The 16,115-nt window shown below is 38.1% G+C and overlaps 2 protein-coding genes across 2 annotated transcripts; both read right to left on the bottom strand.

The window, feature by feature from the left end:
* Positions 1-31: 31 nt before the first annotated feature.
* si:ch211-276k2.1 (uncharacterized protein LOC565147 homolog) lies at positions 32-1,497 on the bottom strand. Its single transcript, XM_058761044.1, has 2 exons — positions 1,330-1,497; positions 32-700 (listed from the first exon to the last, which is right to left on the bottom strand). The coding sequence occupies exons 1-2, from the start codon at positions 1,470-1,472 to the stop codon at positions 361-363; spliced, it is 483 nt and encodes a 160-aa protein (XP_058617027.1). The 5' UTR covers positions 1,473-1,497; the 3' UTR covers positions 32-360.
* Positions 1,498-14,067: 12,570 nt separating this feature from the next.
* On the bottom strand, positions 14,068-15,988 carry LOC131529667 (receptor-transporting protein 3-like). The gene is made up of 2 exons (XM_058759476.1): positions 15,780-15,988; positions 14,068-14,535 (listed from the first exon to the last, which is right to left on the bottom strand). Exons 1-2 carry the CDS (start codon positions 15,920-15,922, stop codon positions 14,193-14,195), a joined length of 486 nt encoding a protein of 161 aa, XP_058615459.1. The 5' UTR covers positions 15,923-15,988; the 3' UTR covers positions 14,068-14,192.
* Between the last annotated feature and the right edge of the window lie 127 nt (positions 15,989-16,115).

The following is a 16,115-nucleotide window of genomic DNA, read 5'->3' as shown; positions in this document are numbered from 1 at the left end:
TGATTTGTTTAGACAAACCAAAACCAAAAGAGACATTTGACCACAACATTTCCATTTATTTCATAATCCCAGAATACAGAAGCAACAACATGCAAAGCACAATATATGTGACATAAAACCCATAATAAAAATAGGGGGGTTTCTGTGGTAGCGTACTAGTTTACATTAAGCAGGGCTGCAGTGAATTCAGTGAAAGTGAAAGATTAAAACGTAGAATAATCGATTAACAAAGAATAGAAGTCAACTGACAAGCTTAATCTTGGGCAGTTAACAAGTTGTTCATTTTAGCGAATATTACAAATGTTTTCAATAATATAGAATAATATAGTCACTTAGAAGATTTGAGCAATGAAATCAGTCTCAGTTGGCTTGACTGCAGATGCCAAGCCGACAGGCTTCACAGTGAGCACTTTCATGTGGCCCATTAAGTCTGCCATCAAACACTGAGGATCTGTTTGTTTCATCCTTTTCTCCGTAGCATTTCTTGCGGATATTTCTAACCAGTCTCTCAACCAGCACATCAGTGTTTTCCACTGGGAAGTTTGGATCCTCCCACTGAGCTTCATTGCACGTCTTACACTCCTGTTTGTAGCATCGTAGTTTAATGGTTCCCTGTCTGCTTTCTCTGTTCAGGTGGAAATGAAACACCACCTGCACTCTACTAGACCCCCAGGTTCTTCTACAAAGAGAACACCTGAACCTACAATCGAAAGGGAAAATAAAACAGTTTATGCATCTACTGATACTTCCAGGTCCAGTCATTACTATGTATGATGATTTAATGATTAAATAATTTATTATTATTATTATTATTGGTTGGGGGTATTTGGCACCTTTATGTAGTATTTAAAAATTATTAATTAATTTATGTAATTTTAAGTTTTATCTGATAAAAGTTATACAGTGTAGTTTAACTGTAATACAATAGTTGTGAGGTTTATGTGTATATGTGTAGATTTCTGAATAGTGTACTTCCTTATATTTCATTTTCATTCCATCAAAATATCTCATAAAAAAAAAATCAATAAGCAGCCTATTTTAGTTGATGGCTTAAATTGTCTGTTCAAAAAAATAAATGTATAGTAACACTTTACAGTAATGTACCATTTGTTAACATTATCTACATTTCATTAGTTAACATGATCTACATTTACTAATCATTTTAAAAATCAAAAGCTGTATCTGTTAATACTAATTAACAAACCTGAGCTAACATGAACTAATAATGAACAGCTGTATTTGTATTAACTAACATTAACAACATCATAAATCTTAATACAGTAAAAACACTGTTTAATATCTTTTACTGTAGTAAAGTTGTGCTCTTACTCTGCAAAGGAGCCAGAAATGTACTGGTCCCAATTAGGAGCCAGACTGTTTTCCACAATAGTCTGATCAGTTTCAATGTTCCAGGTGTCGCCATGAAGATCACTTGCTTTCTTCTGTAAAGAACTGTTCCACAGCGATACCATGTCTGTTTTCTCACCGAGATCTCGTAGGAATGATGCTCTGCCTTGTTTTTACCCACTGACTATTTATACTGTAGCTATCTCTCAAAAAGCAGAAACAAAACTGAAACTACGTATCTAAGTATGTATCTGTTTTCCACAAAACAAAAGTGAACACTGCTTTTTAAAGTAACAGATGGTGAATAAGGAATATGGCAGAATAAGGACTTATGAACTGTAAACATCATATTAATTTATACACATGTATGGTATTTATTGTTTTATTGTATATATACACAGATAATTAATTTAAGAACTTCCTTGTCTCCCTGGTTACATACACTGCTTAGACTAGTCTTACAAGTTAGTCATCTGATTTTTTTAAATATTAAAAGACAGGTCATAAGACAGTTACATAAAAGGTAGATTGATCTAATTTGAATTTGATAAGTAAGACTGATTAAGACTTGGTTAACTGCTAGTTGGTCAGACTGTACCAGTCTGATTCAGTCTTAACATAACCCCAAGATCAGTGTTGAATCTACATTTCATAAACACTGTGTAATTTCCACCCAATTGGCTCAACGAAGGTATCTAGGAAAGGGCACACCCTCTGCAGTAAACAAAATATCTCTAAACCCTTAGAATCTGTATTACCTTATAGCAGGGCCCTTCAACTCGGCTCCTGGAGGGCCAGTGTCCTGCAGAGTTTAGTTCCAACCCTAATTAAACCCACCTGACCAAGCTAATCAGTGTATTCAGGACTATTTAAAAATGATGAACAGGAGTGCTGCATAAGGGTTGGAAGTAAACTATGCAGATCACTGGCCCTCCAGGACCTTAAATGAGTTATTGATAAAAACATCAGTGCAGTTGTTATTGTTTACCTCTACATACTGGACAATATGGTATATGCAAAAGGAATATACAGTGTTCATTGTGTGCAATGAGTAATCAGTATGTGCATATTTAATTATTTAATCTGTGTTTTATTCATCTTTAATTATTATTTTTTTTAATTTTGTTATTTTTTAATCTTTGATTTTATTTTCCAGCACTTTGCATGATAAATTGTTTAAAATAGCTATAATTATGAAAAACTCTAACAATGTGATAAGCTGACAGAGCCCTCCATAAAATTTATATCTTAAAATATGTATTGTCTTTTTATTTCCCCCAATATTTTAACGTTTATACTCATCTTCATGAAAACCGAGTGGCATCAAACACACCTAAATACCGTCTCTCCCTCACTTTTTCTTAGGTCCTTAGGTTCAAGAGGCTTGTCAAGAGACACATTAAGACCCTTCTGCCCTCTAGACTGGACCCCTTAGAGTTTGCATGCTGCTGCAAACGTTCAACAGGCGATCCTATCACCGCCACCCTCCACCTAGCTCTCACTCAACTGGACAAAAAAGACACATATGTAAGAATGCTGTTTACAGACTTCAGCTCAGCATTTAACACCATCATTCCTCAGCAAATGATTGGCAAGCTGGCCCTGCTGGGCCTGAACACCTCCCTCTGCAACTAGATCCTGGACTTGAGACCTCAGACAGTCTGGATAGGAAAACGCTTCTCCCACACTGACACCACTACTCTGAGCACAGAAGCCCCCAGGGCTCTGTGCTTGGTCCATTGCTGTTCACTCTGCTGACTCACGACCGTATTATTAAATTTGCAGATGACATGACTGTAATGAGTCTCATCAGCAAAGGTGACGAGTCAGCACACAGGAAGAAAGTGCATCGACTATCAGGCTGGTGCAAACGTTGCTGAACGTGGACAAAACAAAAGAGATGGTTGTTGACTTTAGAAGAGCACACAATATCCACTCTCTGCTGAACATCGATGGCTCAATTTCTTGGTGTTCATCTGGTGGAGAACCTCACCCGGTCTCTTAACACCAACCACATAGTGAAGAAAGCCCAGCAGTGTCTCTACTTTCTATGAAGGCTGAGGAAAGTTAATCTCCCACCTCACATGCTCACCATGGGCCTCATTTATAAAATGTTGGGCAGAAACCATCCTATAATTGATCTTACGATCATTTCTCAAATATGCATATGTGTGATTCATAAAATGAATGAACGTACAGAAAACGCACGTACGTGTCTCTTTCAGATGTGAAATCAATGAATCACAAATGATCTTGAACTTGTGCTCAAATGAATGGTTTCAGCTCTCTGCCTTGCAAACGACTCCTAATTAATGTCAGTAACATGTAAAAGATCACAGTCATCAACCACATTATTTAATTTAGAACAGTGAGCTGCAAGAACAGCTTACATTTCTAAAAACGTGCAGTACTCCGACAAAAAAAAGTGCTCAGACCCTGATGTGACGCTAAGCACTTTTCCTCTTCAAAGACCGTTTTTAGAAATATGAGCGCTGGTGTTGATTTAAGCATACGCACACTCTAAGATCAAATCTGAGCATACACACGCTTTATAAATGAGGCCCCACATTTTACAGAGGGACTATCGAGAGCATCCTGAGCAGCTGCGTCACGGTCTGGTTCAGGAATCGACCCTTCACAGGGAGTTTGATTGGCAGGTGATCTGACCAATCATAACACCGAATCTGCCATTTTTGTCTGAAAAACAAACCAGACAGAGGAGAGTAGATTAACGTCGTTGGCTTTGAATTTGAAAAAAAATGATGTGTATTGATGTCTTTCCACGATTGAAACAGAATACCTTCTGATGTTCATTCATGTTTATTTCATGCTATAACTAGTAAAGAGGAAGAGATGATCGGTTCACATGACACATTAAAAAGCCACAAAACGGTATTTATTGTTTGAATTTCTTAAAAATGACAAAATTTCGACACTCAGACTTTTTTTCATACCTAAGGCTGGCTACACTTTAGAAGATTTTAAGGCAGATTTTAAGCATGATTTGCACCCCTGAACGATCAGGGTGTGTGGCCCGATTCAAAACAATTGGAAACAATTTTTGTCCAAAGAAAAACCATTGTGTGGTGTCTTTACGATTATTTAACTGCTCCCGAATGAGACGGAGCATCCCCGAGCTCAAATCGTGATCGGACTTGAACCTTGTATATTCAAAGCATTCTTGATCAGGCTGCCTCTGACGTGATACCTGTGATAGCCAATGAGAGCAAGCGCCACCCACTGGATGTTGCGTGCTTCTATAGCTGAAACTTGGCAGCCACAAAAATGCCACAAAAGCAGAATACATCACCCATATTCTTTTTTTATACTTTGTTTTTCACTGTGAAACAGAACGCATGTCGGGAGAGCCAGCTGACAATGTTGCTTGTTTTCCATTTGTTTTTTCTTCTCTTTTTCCGTGAGATCTCGTGTCACTGTGAAATCATTCCTACAATCAACAAGTGTGTGGTCTGGTCGAATTGTCTAGTATGCATGTTCAGAGGATTACAGTATAAGGAAAAAAAATGGTTAAAACTCATTATGTCTGTGGCCTCCCATGGTTTTAAAATCGGTTAAGATTTGAAAATAGTCTAGTGTGTGGCCAGGCTAAAGTAACCTGCTCTGTATTGCCTGTCTGCACATTGTCAGTTTCTTCTTTGCTCTGTGATGTATTTTTCACTGATGTGTTGCATTAGAATGCAATGGCTTGTCGCAACGGTAGCGAAGGGGGGCGGGTCAATTGCACCATCTCGGAATGCAAGATCCTGCAGCGGATAGTGAGGACAGTTGAGAAGATCACTGAGGTCTCTCTTCCCTCCATCACTGACATTTACACCACACACTGTATCTCCAAAGCTATCAGTATTGTGGATGACGCCACACACCCCTTGTACTAACTCGTCACCCTCCTGCCATCAGGCAGAAGGTGCAGAAGTGTACATGGCCAGAATGTGGGACAGTTGTTTTTCCCAAGCCATCAGACTCCTGAACTGTAACCACAATGGGCAATAACTACACCCACATACAAACATCCATTTTAAAGCAATCTTTGCACAAATAGACTTTGCACAAAAATATTTTGTATACCATGTATGCTGCTCTCCCACTAATGTACCCTGTCCCTCTTATACTGTTACTTTTTTCTTCTCAGGTACACACAATTGCACGTGATGTAGTCTTGTGAAGTCAGCGTTTAAATGTTCAATTTTTCTGTTTTTTTCCTGCTCTTCTCTTTTATCTTTCGTTTTAGTCTGTTTAACATAATTTAAATTATGTACAGTTTGTTTTTGTAATCCTTGTTGTTTCCTGTCTTATGTAGCACCATGTTTCACTGTGTACAGGCTGTATTGAGCTGAAATGACATTTCAAGTATCAGTACACATTAGTAAAAGGATCTACTCTGGCCTGTGATTTCATCACAAACAGAAATATCTATTATTGTGTAATTTTACTATATATTATGTTATTTACTCAATATAGTATTATCTTACTTAAAATATTATGTATGGTTATAAAAGTAATCAATAGACTGATCAATATGCTGATTATTACAATACTGGATGTCTTAATACAGATTGTGAGTCTTAAGGGGCCATCCAGTGGACAGTACTGGTGTCTTCCATTAGATTGTACCAGTGAACTTAAATAACCCGATGAACTTTGGGTGATTTCCAGGATATGACAGGTACAAGTAAACAACTTTGATATACGACTCATGTGACCACCTCCAACCAATCGGAGGCCATAGAATAAAAGTTTTTAAAAAATGGTGGATCTGGCCAAATACCACCATTAAAAATGGACCAGGTGGGCTGGTAATAAATTGTGGCAAACCAGACAGGCGTAACCAATAAAAAACCGGAACTACCAAATATGGTTCTCTTAGACAGATATAAAAGTGGATGCCCCGACGGACAGAGATTAGATGCGGCGGCCGTCATCTCGGCTTTGTTGCTGTGGTCAATAAAGTCTTATTTTGACGTCTGGAACTCTGCTTCTTGAGCTTTATCGACAAATTTGAGAAGACCATCGTTTGTTTCCACAACAAATTGGCGTCACGAACACGATTAGAGTAGTAAAGAGTTTTTGTGTGTGCACAAGAGGTGCACGGTGCCTAAGAGAGGCATAAAAGCCCGTGGTTGACGCTTCCTATGTGGGGGCAAGGGATACCAGGGAGCTGCTTGTGGGATGGTTAAGTGTGGCTCTGGTGGACCCCCACAGCGGAAGGGCTGCTCGGACGGGTGTCTGCAGACGAGAAAGAGTTAAACTGTTAGTCTTTGTCTGTCCATTGAATGTTGAGAGAGAATTGTGTTTGTGCATGCTGCGCGCTGGATACATTAAGCGCTGATTGCTTGGCTGAGATACTAACCACATTAACTGTACTGGGCTTGGCATGAAGCTAAATGTGCTGATTTTATATGTTTTATGTGACTGTTTATGATTGCAATAGGTATGAAAAACCAGTGTGAACAATGGTAAAATAATAATGAAGGCAAGATGGTGATTGGAATGTAAAGAGTGTATAAAGAAAATTATAAGAGTTGAAAGAACAAAGAATATTCCAAAGAACTGGCTTTGTTGGGTGTTTGGACATCATCCAAGTTGCCGACGATGTGGTCCAAATTGTGAAACAATTATTGATAAAGAAAAATGTAAAAAGTAAAAAGTGACTGGTTTTTTGTTCCTAGAACAAAAGAGAGACCAAAGTTGGTTGGTGCTTCTTTCTCATCTGATCTGTGTGTGCATGACAGAGGGAGTGGAAGCACTGAGTGGGAGTGAAGGAGTAGCTGTGTGTGTGTGTGTGTGTGTGTGTGTGTGTGCAAGCAAGGAACCTCTGTGTGAGTGAGAGAGTGAAAGTCAGAGGAGTGTGAGTGTGTAGAGAGAAAGACAGAGAGAGCATGCATATGTGTGCCTGAATGCATGTGTGTGTGCACCCACGAAAGTGAGAACCTGTATGTTGGTCTGACTTTGTGCGTGTGTGTGACAGAGAACAAAGAGCAAGTGTTGTGTGCATGTGTGTGTATGGGTGTATGTACGAAAGAGATTGTGTGTGTGTATGCATGTGTTTGTGTATGGGTGAGAGATAGCGAGAGAGAGAGTTTAGTATTGAGAAATTACACATTAGATACCAAACAGTTGCAAAACACGTGAAAATCCTTTGCTCTCAATTATACTGTTATTGAGGTCAATATGACCCCAAACATTATATGCATGTATGTCATAACGGACATCAGAAACATTATTAAGTAAAAACAAATTCCTAAAATAATCTTATGTCATTAGGAAATGCATTAAATATCAGGATAATCATAATAATAATAATAATAATAATAATAATAAAAGATAAAAACGAATGATACATATTTTCACCACATAAAGTGGGTCTGGGGTCTATGTTATACCCCAAGCATAACATAAGGTTTAGTGTAAATGAGACAGGGAGTGCACTGGCATTGCATAAAACCGTCAAGATACTGAGACGGCAGATGATGATGATGATAATTGTGTTGAGAAGTAGACCATTACACATGTACATATGTTGGTAGAAATCCACCAGCATTAAGAAATAGAACAGCAGATGTTGAGATCATTACTTAATAGATTTAAATAAAAATAAAAAAAAAAAGAAGGGAAAAAAGATTTTCCATATAGTTAACCCCATCTTTCACTTACTCAATTTGGGCAGGAGGAGTGACGGCTACAGGTCAAATTTCATTTGAGGAGGCTGTGGAGTTTTGAGGCATTTAGCTCGGGAGAAAACATAGTTTGGACGAAAAGTAATTTGCGATGGAAAGAACCAAACGGCCTTGAGTTACCCTCCACATTACTAACTAGAAAACATATTGTAATTATTTTGAAATATTTGAGACAATCTAACCAAATCCCACAAAAGTGACAAGTCCTCCGCCCAGCAAAAGTCCAGGTGGAAATCAGGGGTCGGATACTTTTAGTGATCCTAGTCTGATGAGTCTGGTGAAGATTAACTATTAATTAGGACGCTGGGATTAGAGAGGTAAAGCACTGAGGGAAAAATAAAAAGAAATAATTAAAAAATGTCAACTCCAGTGGAATTATTGGCTTCTAAACATCCAGCCTGTGAAGAGATAATAAGGGAACTCTCGAAAAGATGGGCAGAGAGAACAAAGAAATTGGCTACTAAATGGCCAGCGGAGGGAACATTTGATGTGGTAAAGTGTAAAGAAATGGAGGTCCTTTTAAAAAATTACAAGTCCAATGACAAATCTAAAAAGAGAAATAATAAAAAAAAGAGAACAAGAATTAAGGGTATTGACCCTGTTCAAACAATATGGAATAAAATTATTAAAATTTGAAAAACTAGAAAAAGAGAATAAAAATAATGACACAAAAGAAGAAAGGCCACCTCCATATGCTCCTTCCTGCAATCAAGATGTGAACCAATTGCCTTTAGTACAGGGAACAATAGATTTAAAGGGGCCAACAGAATTTGAGAGATATGTAGAAGATATAAGTACAGAAACTGAAACGAATGAGTAGAGCTGCAGAGGTGAATTGAGGAAGAATGGCAGACAACAGGGAAGAAAGAGACACACACAGCCATGAGGGAGGGGCTAAATCACAGGGAGAGAGACTGAGAACATCCACACCAATGCCTCAAACAAGACAGAGAGAGAGGGCAGCCCACGAGGTGGAGCCAAGGCTTAAAGGAGGAGGGGCCAAGGACCATAATGAGGAGGAGAAAATAGGTGAGCCATACACATATTTCATTATCTGTCAGAAATGCTTAAAGACATGGAAGACTGTCACAGACATCTGACGTCAGCCTGTGGAGACTTGGAAAACTATCAGGCAGGAGAGCCTGAAGACACACCTGAAAGAACAGCAACACCTTCTGACTCTGTCCAGGAAGCACTGGATGAGATGGAAGAAAGACCCAACAAAATGAGAGAAAGGATCAAAGAGACATTGGACTCTGGATGAACTCGAAGGTGGATGTGAACTAATGCAACCACACCCAAGCCCACATGATTATGTCCAGCGGAAGCAGTACAAGCAAGTACCTGGGACACTGGTTATGCAAGATTTAGAATATCCAGATGACCGGTTTCAAGTTCTCCAAACACAAAGACGAAGAGAAGAAGAGGAACACAGATCAACAAGGGCATTGAGAAGGGCTGAAACACCAAAATTTGAGTGCCCAATCCTCATCAAGCAAGGTCACGCCCAATACATACCCTGGGCAGGTCAAGATTTGGACACTTTGGTTTCATGAAGGTGCTGGAAAATGGTTCAGAACATTTGAAGAAGAAACAACTGGAAAACTTCTGGCCCTGGGTGAAATTAAAGCCCTGCTTGCCAAATGCCTGGGAGCCTCCAAGATGAATGACATCCTTAAGCAGTCTGGCCTTCTTCAAGCAGTAGACAGGCCTCAGGCAGACGGAGTATCCTTTGACAAGCATCGACGTGACATCTGGTTGATGCTGAGGGCTGAATACCCAATGCAAATGGGGGAAACTGAGAACCCCACCACCTACATCCAGAGACAACTGAGACGCTGGAAAGAGAAGCTGGAGCGAGATCCAGAACAAGACAAGGTACTGACAGCACTCTACGGGACTTCCATTGTGGAATCCATGCCTACAGCAGTAAGAGCTAAGCTAAGAGACATGGTTGGTCTGAACTTAAAGACACACAAAGAGTTCAGAGACCATGTGGTCCATGATGTGGAACAGTACAGAAGACAAGAACCAAAGATGAAGAACCAGGAAAAGGAACTGCAAAGAAAGCTGACTCAGCTACAGCTTGAGGAGCTGCTCAACAAGAAGAAAAAGGTCCAAGCTGTGCAGAAGGATGATCATTCAGCAGTGATGGCACCAGTTAACACTCCAGTGCCTATCAATCCACCTGCAACAGTGAATGTGCCTGCATTAGCAAATCAGATTACAGCAGCGCAGGCAGCACCCACTGGAACAGTTCATTCACAGCAAGGACCAGCACCAGTTGTCATCTATATCAAGCCAGAGCAGTCAAACAACAGGAACTGGAACAGACAACAACAAGAAGGAGGACGTGGCAGAGGAAGATTCAACAACAATCAACAGAGAGCTGGTGGCGCACCAGGAGTATGTTGGGGTTGGAATCAACCTGGACACAACAGAAGAGACTGGCAACTGAACCAACCAATGGCCCCAGGAGTCAACTATGGACAACAACAAGTGTAAGCTCAAGCTCTAGGCCCTGTCAACCCATGGCGTGGGCCTGACCAAGGTTATTAGGGCTGCCCAGAGAATACTACGGGGAGGAATCAGCTTCCAATGATATTATCTGATGCTGACAAAGAAACAATGTTGCAGGTTAAAATCAAAGGCAGGGCTAAGCCAGTCATGATCAATAATGGGCTGCCTTTACTTGATTTAACAAGTATGCCTTGCATTTCCTCAAGTCTGGAAAATAAGTAAAGCCAATATAATTCCTGAGATTAATGCAGCTGGTTCCTATGATGGCCCCTGTAAGCATAAACCTAAAAGAAATAAGAATCCAACTTCTAGTCTCAGAACTAAATTATTATTAATAAGTTCATTAATTTATTGGGCAGAGACTTTATGTATGGACTAAAATATGCAGAATATGTGCACACCAGATTTAATATACATAGATGATAGGAGTATCAAGCCGATGAGAGTTTCTGCATTGTAACAAAGACAAGAATTGTGTGTTAATATACTGGGTAGGAGATTTAAGAAGAAGTAGGGGGAAAAAACACTGTTTGATTTTACAATGAAGTATAATCAAAGTAAAAATCTAAGTTTTGAAAGAGCTGGCTAACAGACAGAAAAGGGTTAAATATCCTTATAATCTCACAGTACATAATAATAGGACCAAAAGCTGCAGCCTTGCAGAAAGATAAGAAAGAATTTATTAAAAATTTGAGGTACCAAATTCAGTCCCCCATTTAGCTTTATATGCAAACACAGGGTGAGTTTCCAAAGATTTGCGCTAGGCTTAATGATGCAAAAAGCAGGAAAAACTATAGATAATCCTCTACTTTTTCAATAACCAGACAGAGCAAATTTCAAAATTTTGTGTGCTACCCCAATGATCAGTACTCCCAGAATGGTCATAAATACAAAAATTGAGCAAAAAGTTAAAGAACAGCATGACACAGATTTGGGGTTAGTGAAATCAGCTAATCCAATTAAGAATAGCACTTAGACCTGGAGCTAAGTTCTATAGTTCTAAGAAAATTGCAGTACCCATTGAACCAGAAGTAGAAGAGGGAATCAAAACTAGAGGGAGTGCTTGTTGAAACTACAAGCTATTGTAATACCCCAATACTGCCAGTGGCTAAAGCAGATAAGTAAAAATAGTGTTTTATGCATGACTTGAGAGCAGTGAATGAGGTTGTGGAGGACTGGCCTGCTGAAGTTCCAAGTACATTTGAATGGCCAATTAACGGAATACTAGAGCAATTTAAGGCAAGAATGAGATAAAATATGGATTTAAGTCAAAATTCATAATATAGATAACTCCTATCAAGAATATAGAGCAGATAAACTATATTTATTGCAATCAGCAAAGATTTATTAACTATATTGATGATGCATAGAAAAACATTGAACTGGTTGTTGGTTGAAAAAGGCGTATGTGTAATGTTTGGACCTGACTGTTGTACTTATATTCCAAATAATACAGCCCCAGATGGATCATTCACCAAAGCAATGGAGAGACTGAAAAACCTGAGAGATGAAGTGACTGAGAACACTGAAACAGACATACATACTTGGGATGGGTTTGATTCACTTTTTGGGGCTTGGGGAGAATGGTCAACTAAAGTGGGCATCATAATAGGAATTGCCGTTGTTGTGTTTCTTCTGTTGTACCTTTCATCAGATCAATGCTGGCCAGTGCTGCAGCCAAACAGATGATTAATGTGTCGGTAAGACCAACTGGAATTGACATTGGGTGTTTCACCGTGCATACAGTGGGACCTGGACTGGATGAATTGGTGTAAAGCCTTAGTGAAAAACAATAGAGTGGTAGGGAAGGGTGCCTTTTATTTTCTGTTCTTTATTTTATTTGTATTGTAACTTTTGATAGAAAGGGAGTTAATGTCTTCATTGTATTTTCTTTTTCATATTATGTAGTAGTATTAGAATACTTGGATAGAGTCGGCAGGAAGTTAGAGGGTGTTATGTATTTTATTTTGGCATATGCCCCTTCCTGAAGTCATTTATTTTTGAAGTCATTTATCTTTGAATCATTTCTTTTAAAGAGCATTTATTCTCCTAAATAAATCAAATGTAAAATGTGATTATTGTTGGAAAGAAAGGGGACGATGAAGGTCTTAAGCAGGTCATTGTCCGTGTCAAGAGGCAATGCGTCCAGAAAAGGGGACGATAAAGAAAGATTGCATGTTTACTTATTATTTGAAAGTATTCATCATTTGACCTCCATTATCAGTATATAGCCTGTTTCTTTTAACGCTGGAAAGTCATCACTGGAAAATATGAAAAGAAGAAAGGATCGACGAGCACCTCAGTGCTTAACAGCATGAGTAGATTCAACTGGAGGTTTAAAAATCCACTATCTACTCCAACACCAGATAGCGCTGGAGGGCAATGAGATCTGCCTAAAAGCTCCTCTGGCAATGAAGGACAGCATCACCAGATAGCGCTCCAGGCTACCGGAAATGCTTGGAGTTCCTCTGGCAGCGTGGGATAAACCAGTGCATCATATATTGCATTACATTACTTTGTTTTTACTCATTTTGATATTTGATAAGTTTAATCATTTGACTAATCATTCATATACTTTACATAACCATGTCAACCATAGGCAAGTCTAAATCGTTCCATGCACATGCTTTGATACACATGGCTGATTGATTCATTGTTCATTGACCCCCAAGAATGTATAGGTAGAGAAGCTGATTCTTTTACTCTTCTCTAGTCAATCGTGAGGAGAGATGTTTGGATCCGACTTCCTCTGGAGTGCAGCATCATAAAGAAGCCATTTGTTAAGAGGTAATGGAGGACCATTATTGGTTCATAGATGGATAGAAGGATAGGGGGACTTGTGGTGTTGCACTCTGGGCAAAGGGTTTAGTGGTGAGACTTGGTAAAGTCTCAGAGGGGGGAATATATTGTGCAATTTTACTATATGTTATATTATTTACTCAATATAGTATTATCTTACTTAAAATATTATGTATGGTTATAAAAGTAATCAATAGACTGATCAATATGCTGATTATTACAATACTGGATGTCTTAATACAGATTGTGAGTCTTAAGGGGCCATCCAGTGGACAGTACTGGTGTCTTCCATTAGATTGTACCAGTGAACTTAAATAACCCGATGAACTTTGGGTGATTTCCAGGATATGACATGTACAAGTAAACAACTTTGATATACGACTCATGTGACCACCTCCAACCAATCGGAGGCCATAGAATAAAAGTTTTTAAAAAATGACGGATCTGGCCAAATTCCACCATTAAAAATGGACCAGGTGGGCTGGTAATAAATTGTGGCAAACCAGACAGTCATAACCAATAAAAAAACGCAACTACCAAATATGGTTCGCTTAGACAGATCGTTTGTTTCCACAAAACTATAACTCAGTGTAAAATAAAAGGATAGTTGTCATTTGTGACATTCCATTGCAGTAAAGCCTTTAGTCACCCAATACACCTTTTAATACATTTATTATTTTAGAGTATTATACAAAATAAATATCCCGTAATTTTTTTTTTTTTTTCAAGATTTATTTGTGTTTGCATTGGTTACAACATTGGTAAAAATATTTTATAATGATAAATAAAAACAAGCCATTTATTCATTTAGATCAATAAATTAAATCAATTTCAGTTGGCCTGACTACAGATTCCTTTATGACAGGCTTCACAGTGAGCACTTTCATGTGGCCCATTAATTTTGCCATTGAACACTGAGGATCTGTTAGTTTCACCCAGGTCTTCTCTGTAGCATTTCTTGCGGATATTTCTAACCAGTCTCTCAATCAGCACATCAATGTTTTCCACTGGGAAGTTTGGATCCTCCCACTGAGCTTGGGTGCATCTCCGGCACTTCTGTTTGAAGCGTCGCACTTTAATGGTTCCCTGATTGATTTTTGTGTCCAGGTGGAAATGAAACAGCACCTGGACTCTTTTGGACCCCCAGCCTTTTCTACAAAGAGAACACCTGAACCTACGAATGAAATGGAGAATAGATCAGTTTAGTGCACTCTGATACTTCTAGGACCGATCATTAGTACGGCAGGTTTGATGTTTTAATGATTCATGTATTTTTGTTTTTACCAGGTTGGCAGCTTTTGGCAGTTTTTTGTAGTATTTCTAAATGCTGTAGTTGATTAACTGAAAATTTAACTGATAACGACTATAAACTTTTGTAGCAAGTTAACAATAATAGTTGTCATTCAGACAGCAATTGCATGTGACAGTTATGTGCACGTTTATTTTACCGTACATAGGGAACCATCAAAATATCTCACAAAGTGTCATATTTTAGCTAATGGCTTAACTAACTTGTCTATTTCAAAATGGCAAGACTTTACAATTAGGCTGCATTTGTTAACATTAGTTAACTAGTTAACATTAACAACGAAAAAAATACATCTAAAGCATTTATTAATCTTAGGTAATGTTAGTTTTAACATTTACTAATACATTATTGAAACCAAAAGATGTATCTGTTATATTACTTGTACTTGGATGTGATCTTACATGATCTAACAATGAACATTTGTTTTTTATTAACTAACGTTAACAAAGCAATAAATTATTACCGCAACAAATGCTCTGCTCATTGCTAGTTACTGTAGATAATGCATTAACTAACGTTAACTAATGGAACTGTATTGCATCTATTCACTGTAAAAAGTGATAAGTTGACTTAACTTAAAAAAATTGAGGAAACCTGTTGCCTTAAAATTTTTAAGTAAACGATAATTAAAAAAAAAACAAGTTAAGGGAATTGTCAAGTTCACTTAATTTTTTTACATTTTTTTTTAATGATTATGTGCTTAATAATTTTAAGGCAAAGGGTTTCCTCATTTTTTTAAGTTAAGTCAACTTATCACTTTATATGTATAGACCACCAAGTTATCCAGATAGCCAACCTCACTTTATGATATCTAGCAGTTTCCTATGAATATTAGTGAAAATTGCATAAAAAATTCGCATTTCCGGGCATTTATCCTATTCAGTTGTAAAATGATCAGTCCTGCCCTCTATATCAAACTTGTTCTATCTGTCTGTAAGACCTATACATCTTTAAATTACAAAGCTTTTAAAACAAGAAATAATGTACTAAATAAACAATAAGCATAAGACACATATGATATATATATATACACATCATAAATCAGTCAGAACACACATTGTGCAAAGAAATGTTTGATATCTTTTACTGAGGTAAAGTTGTGCCCTTACTGTGCAAAGGAGCCAGAAATGTACTGGTGCCAATCACGAGCTGGTCTGTTTTCCTCAATAGTCTCATCAATTTCAATGTTCCAAGTGTCGTCGTGAAGCTCGCTTATTTGATCCTGTAAGGAACTGTTCCACAGCGATATCATGTCTGTTACTCAAGAATGATGCTCTGCCTTGTTATCATCCGCTATATATGCAGCTAATCTCTCGTTTCACTAAAAACGAAACTGAAAGTTATAATAAGTATCTGTTTTCTTTCAACACAAGAGTGAACACTGCTTTACAAGTAAACGTAACAGAGACAGTGAATGAGGATTATGGCAGAATAAGTAATTTATG

The sequence above is a fragment of the Onychostoma macrolepis genome, chromosome 22, assembly GCF_012432095.1.
Source record: "Onychostoma macrolepis isolate SWU-2019 chromosome 22, ASM1243209v1, whole genome shotgun sequence".
Classification (NCBI taxonomy): Eukaryota; Metazoa; Chordata; class Actinopteri; order Cypriniformes; family Cyprinidae; genus Onychostoma; species Onychostoma macrolepis.
Note: the sequence above shows the minus strand (reverse complement) of the source record. Positions and strands in the feature narration are given on the sequence as shown.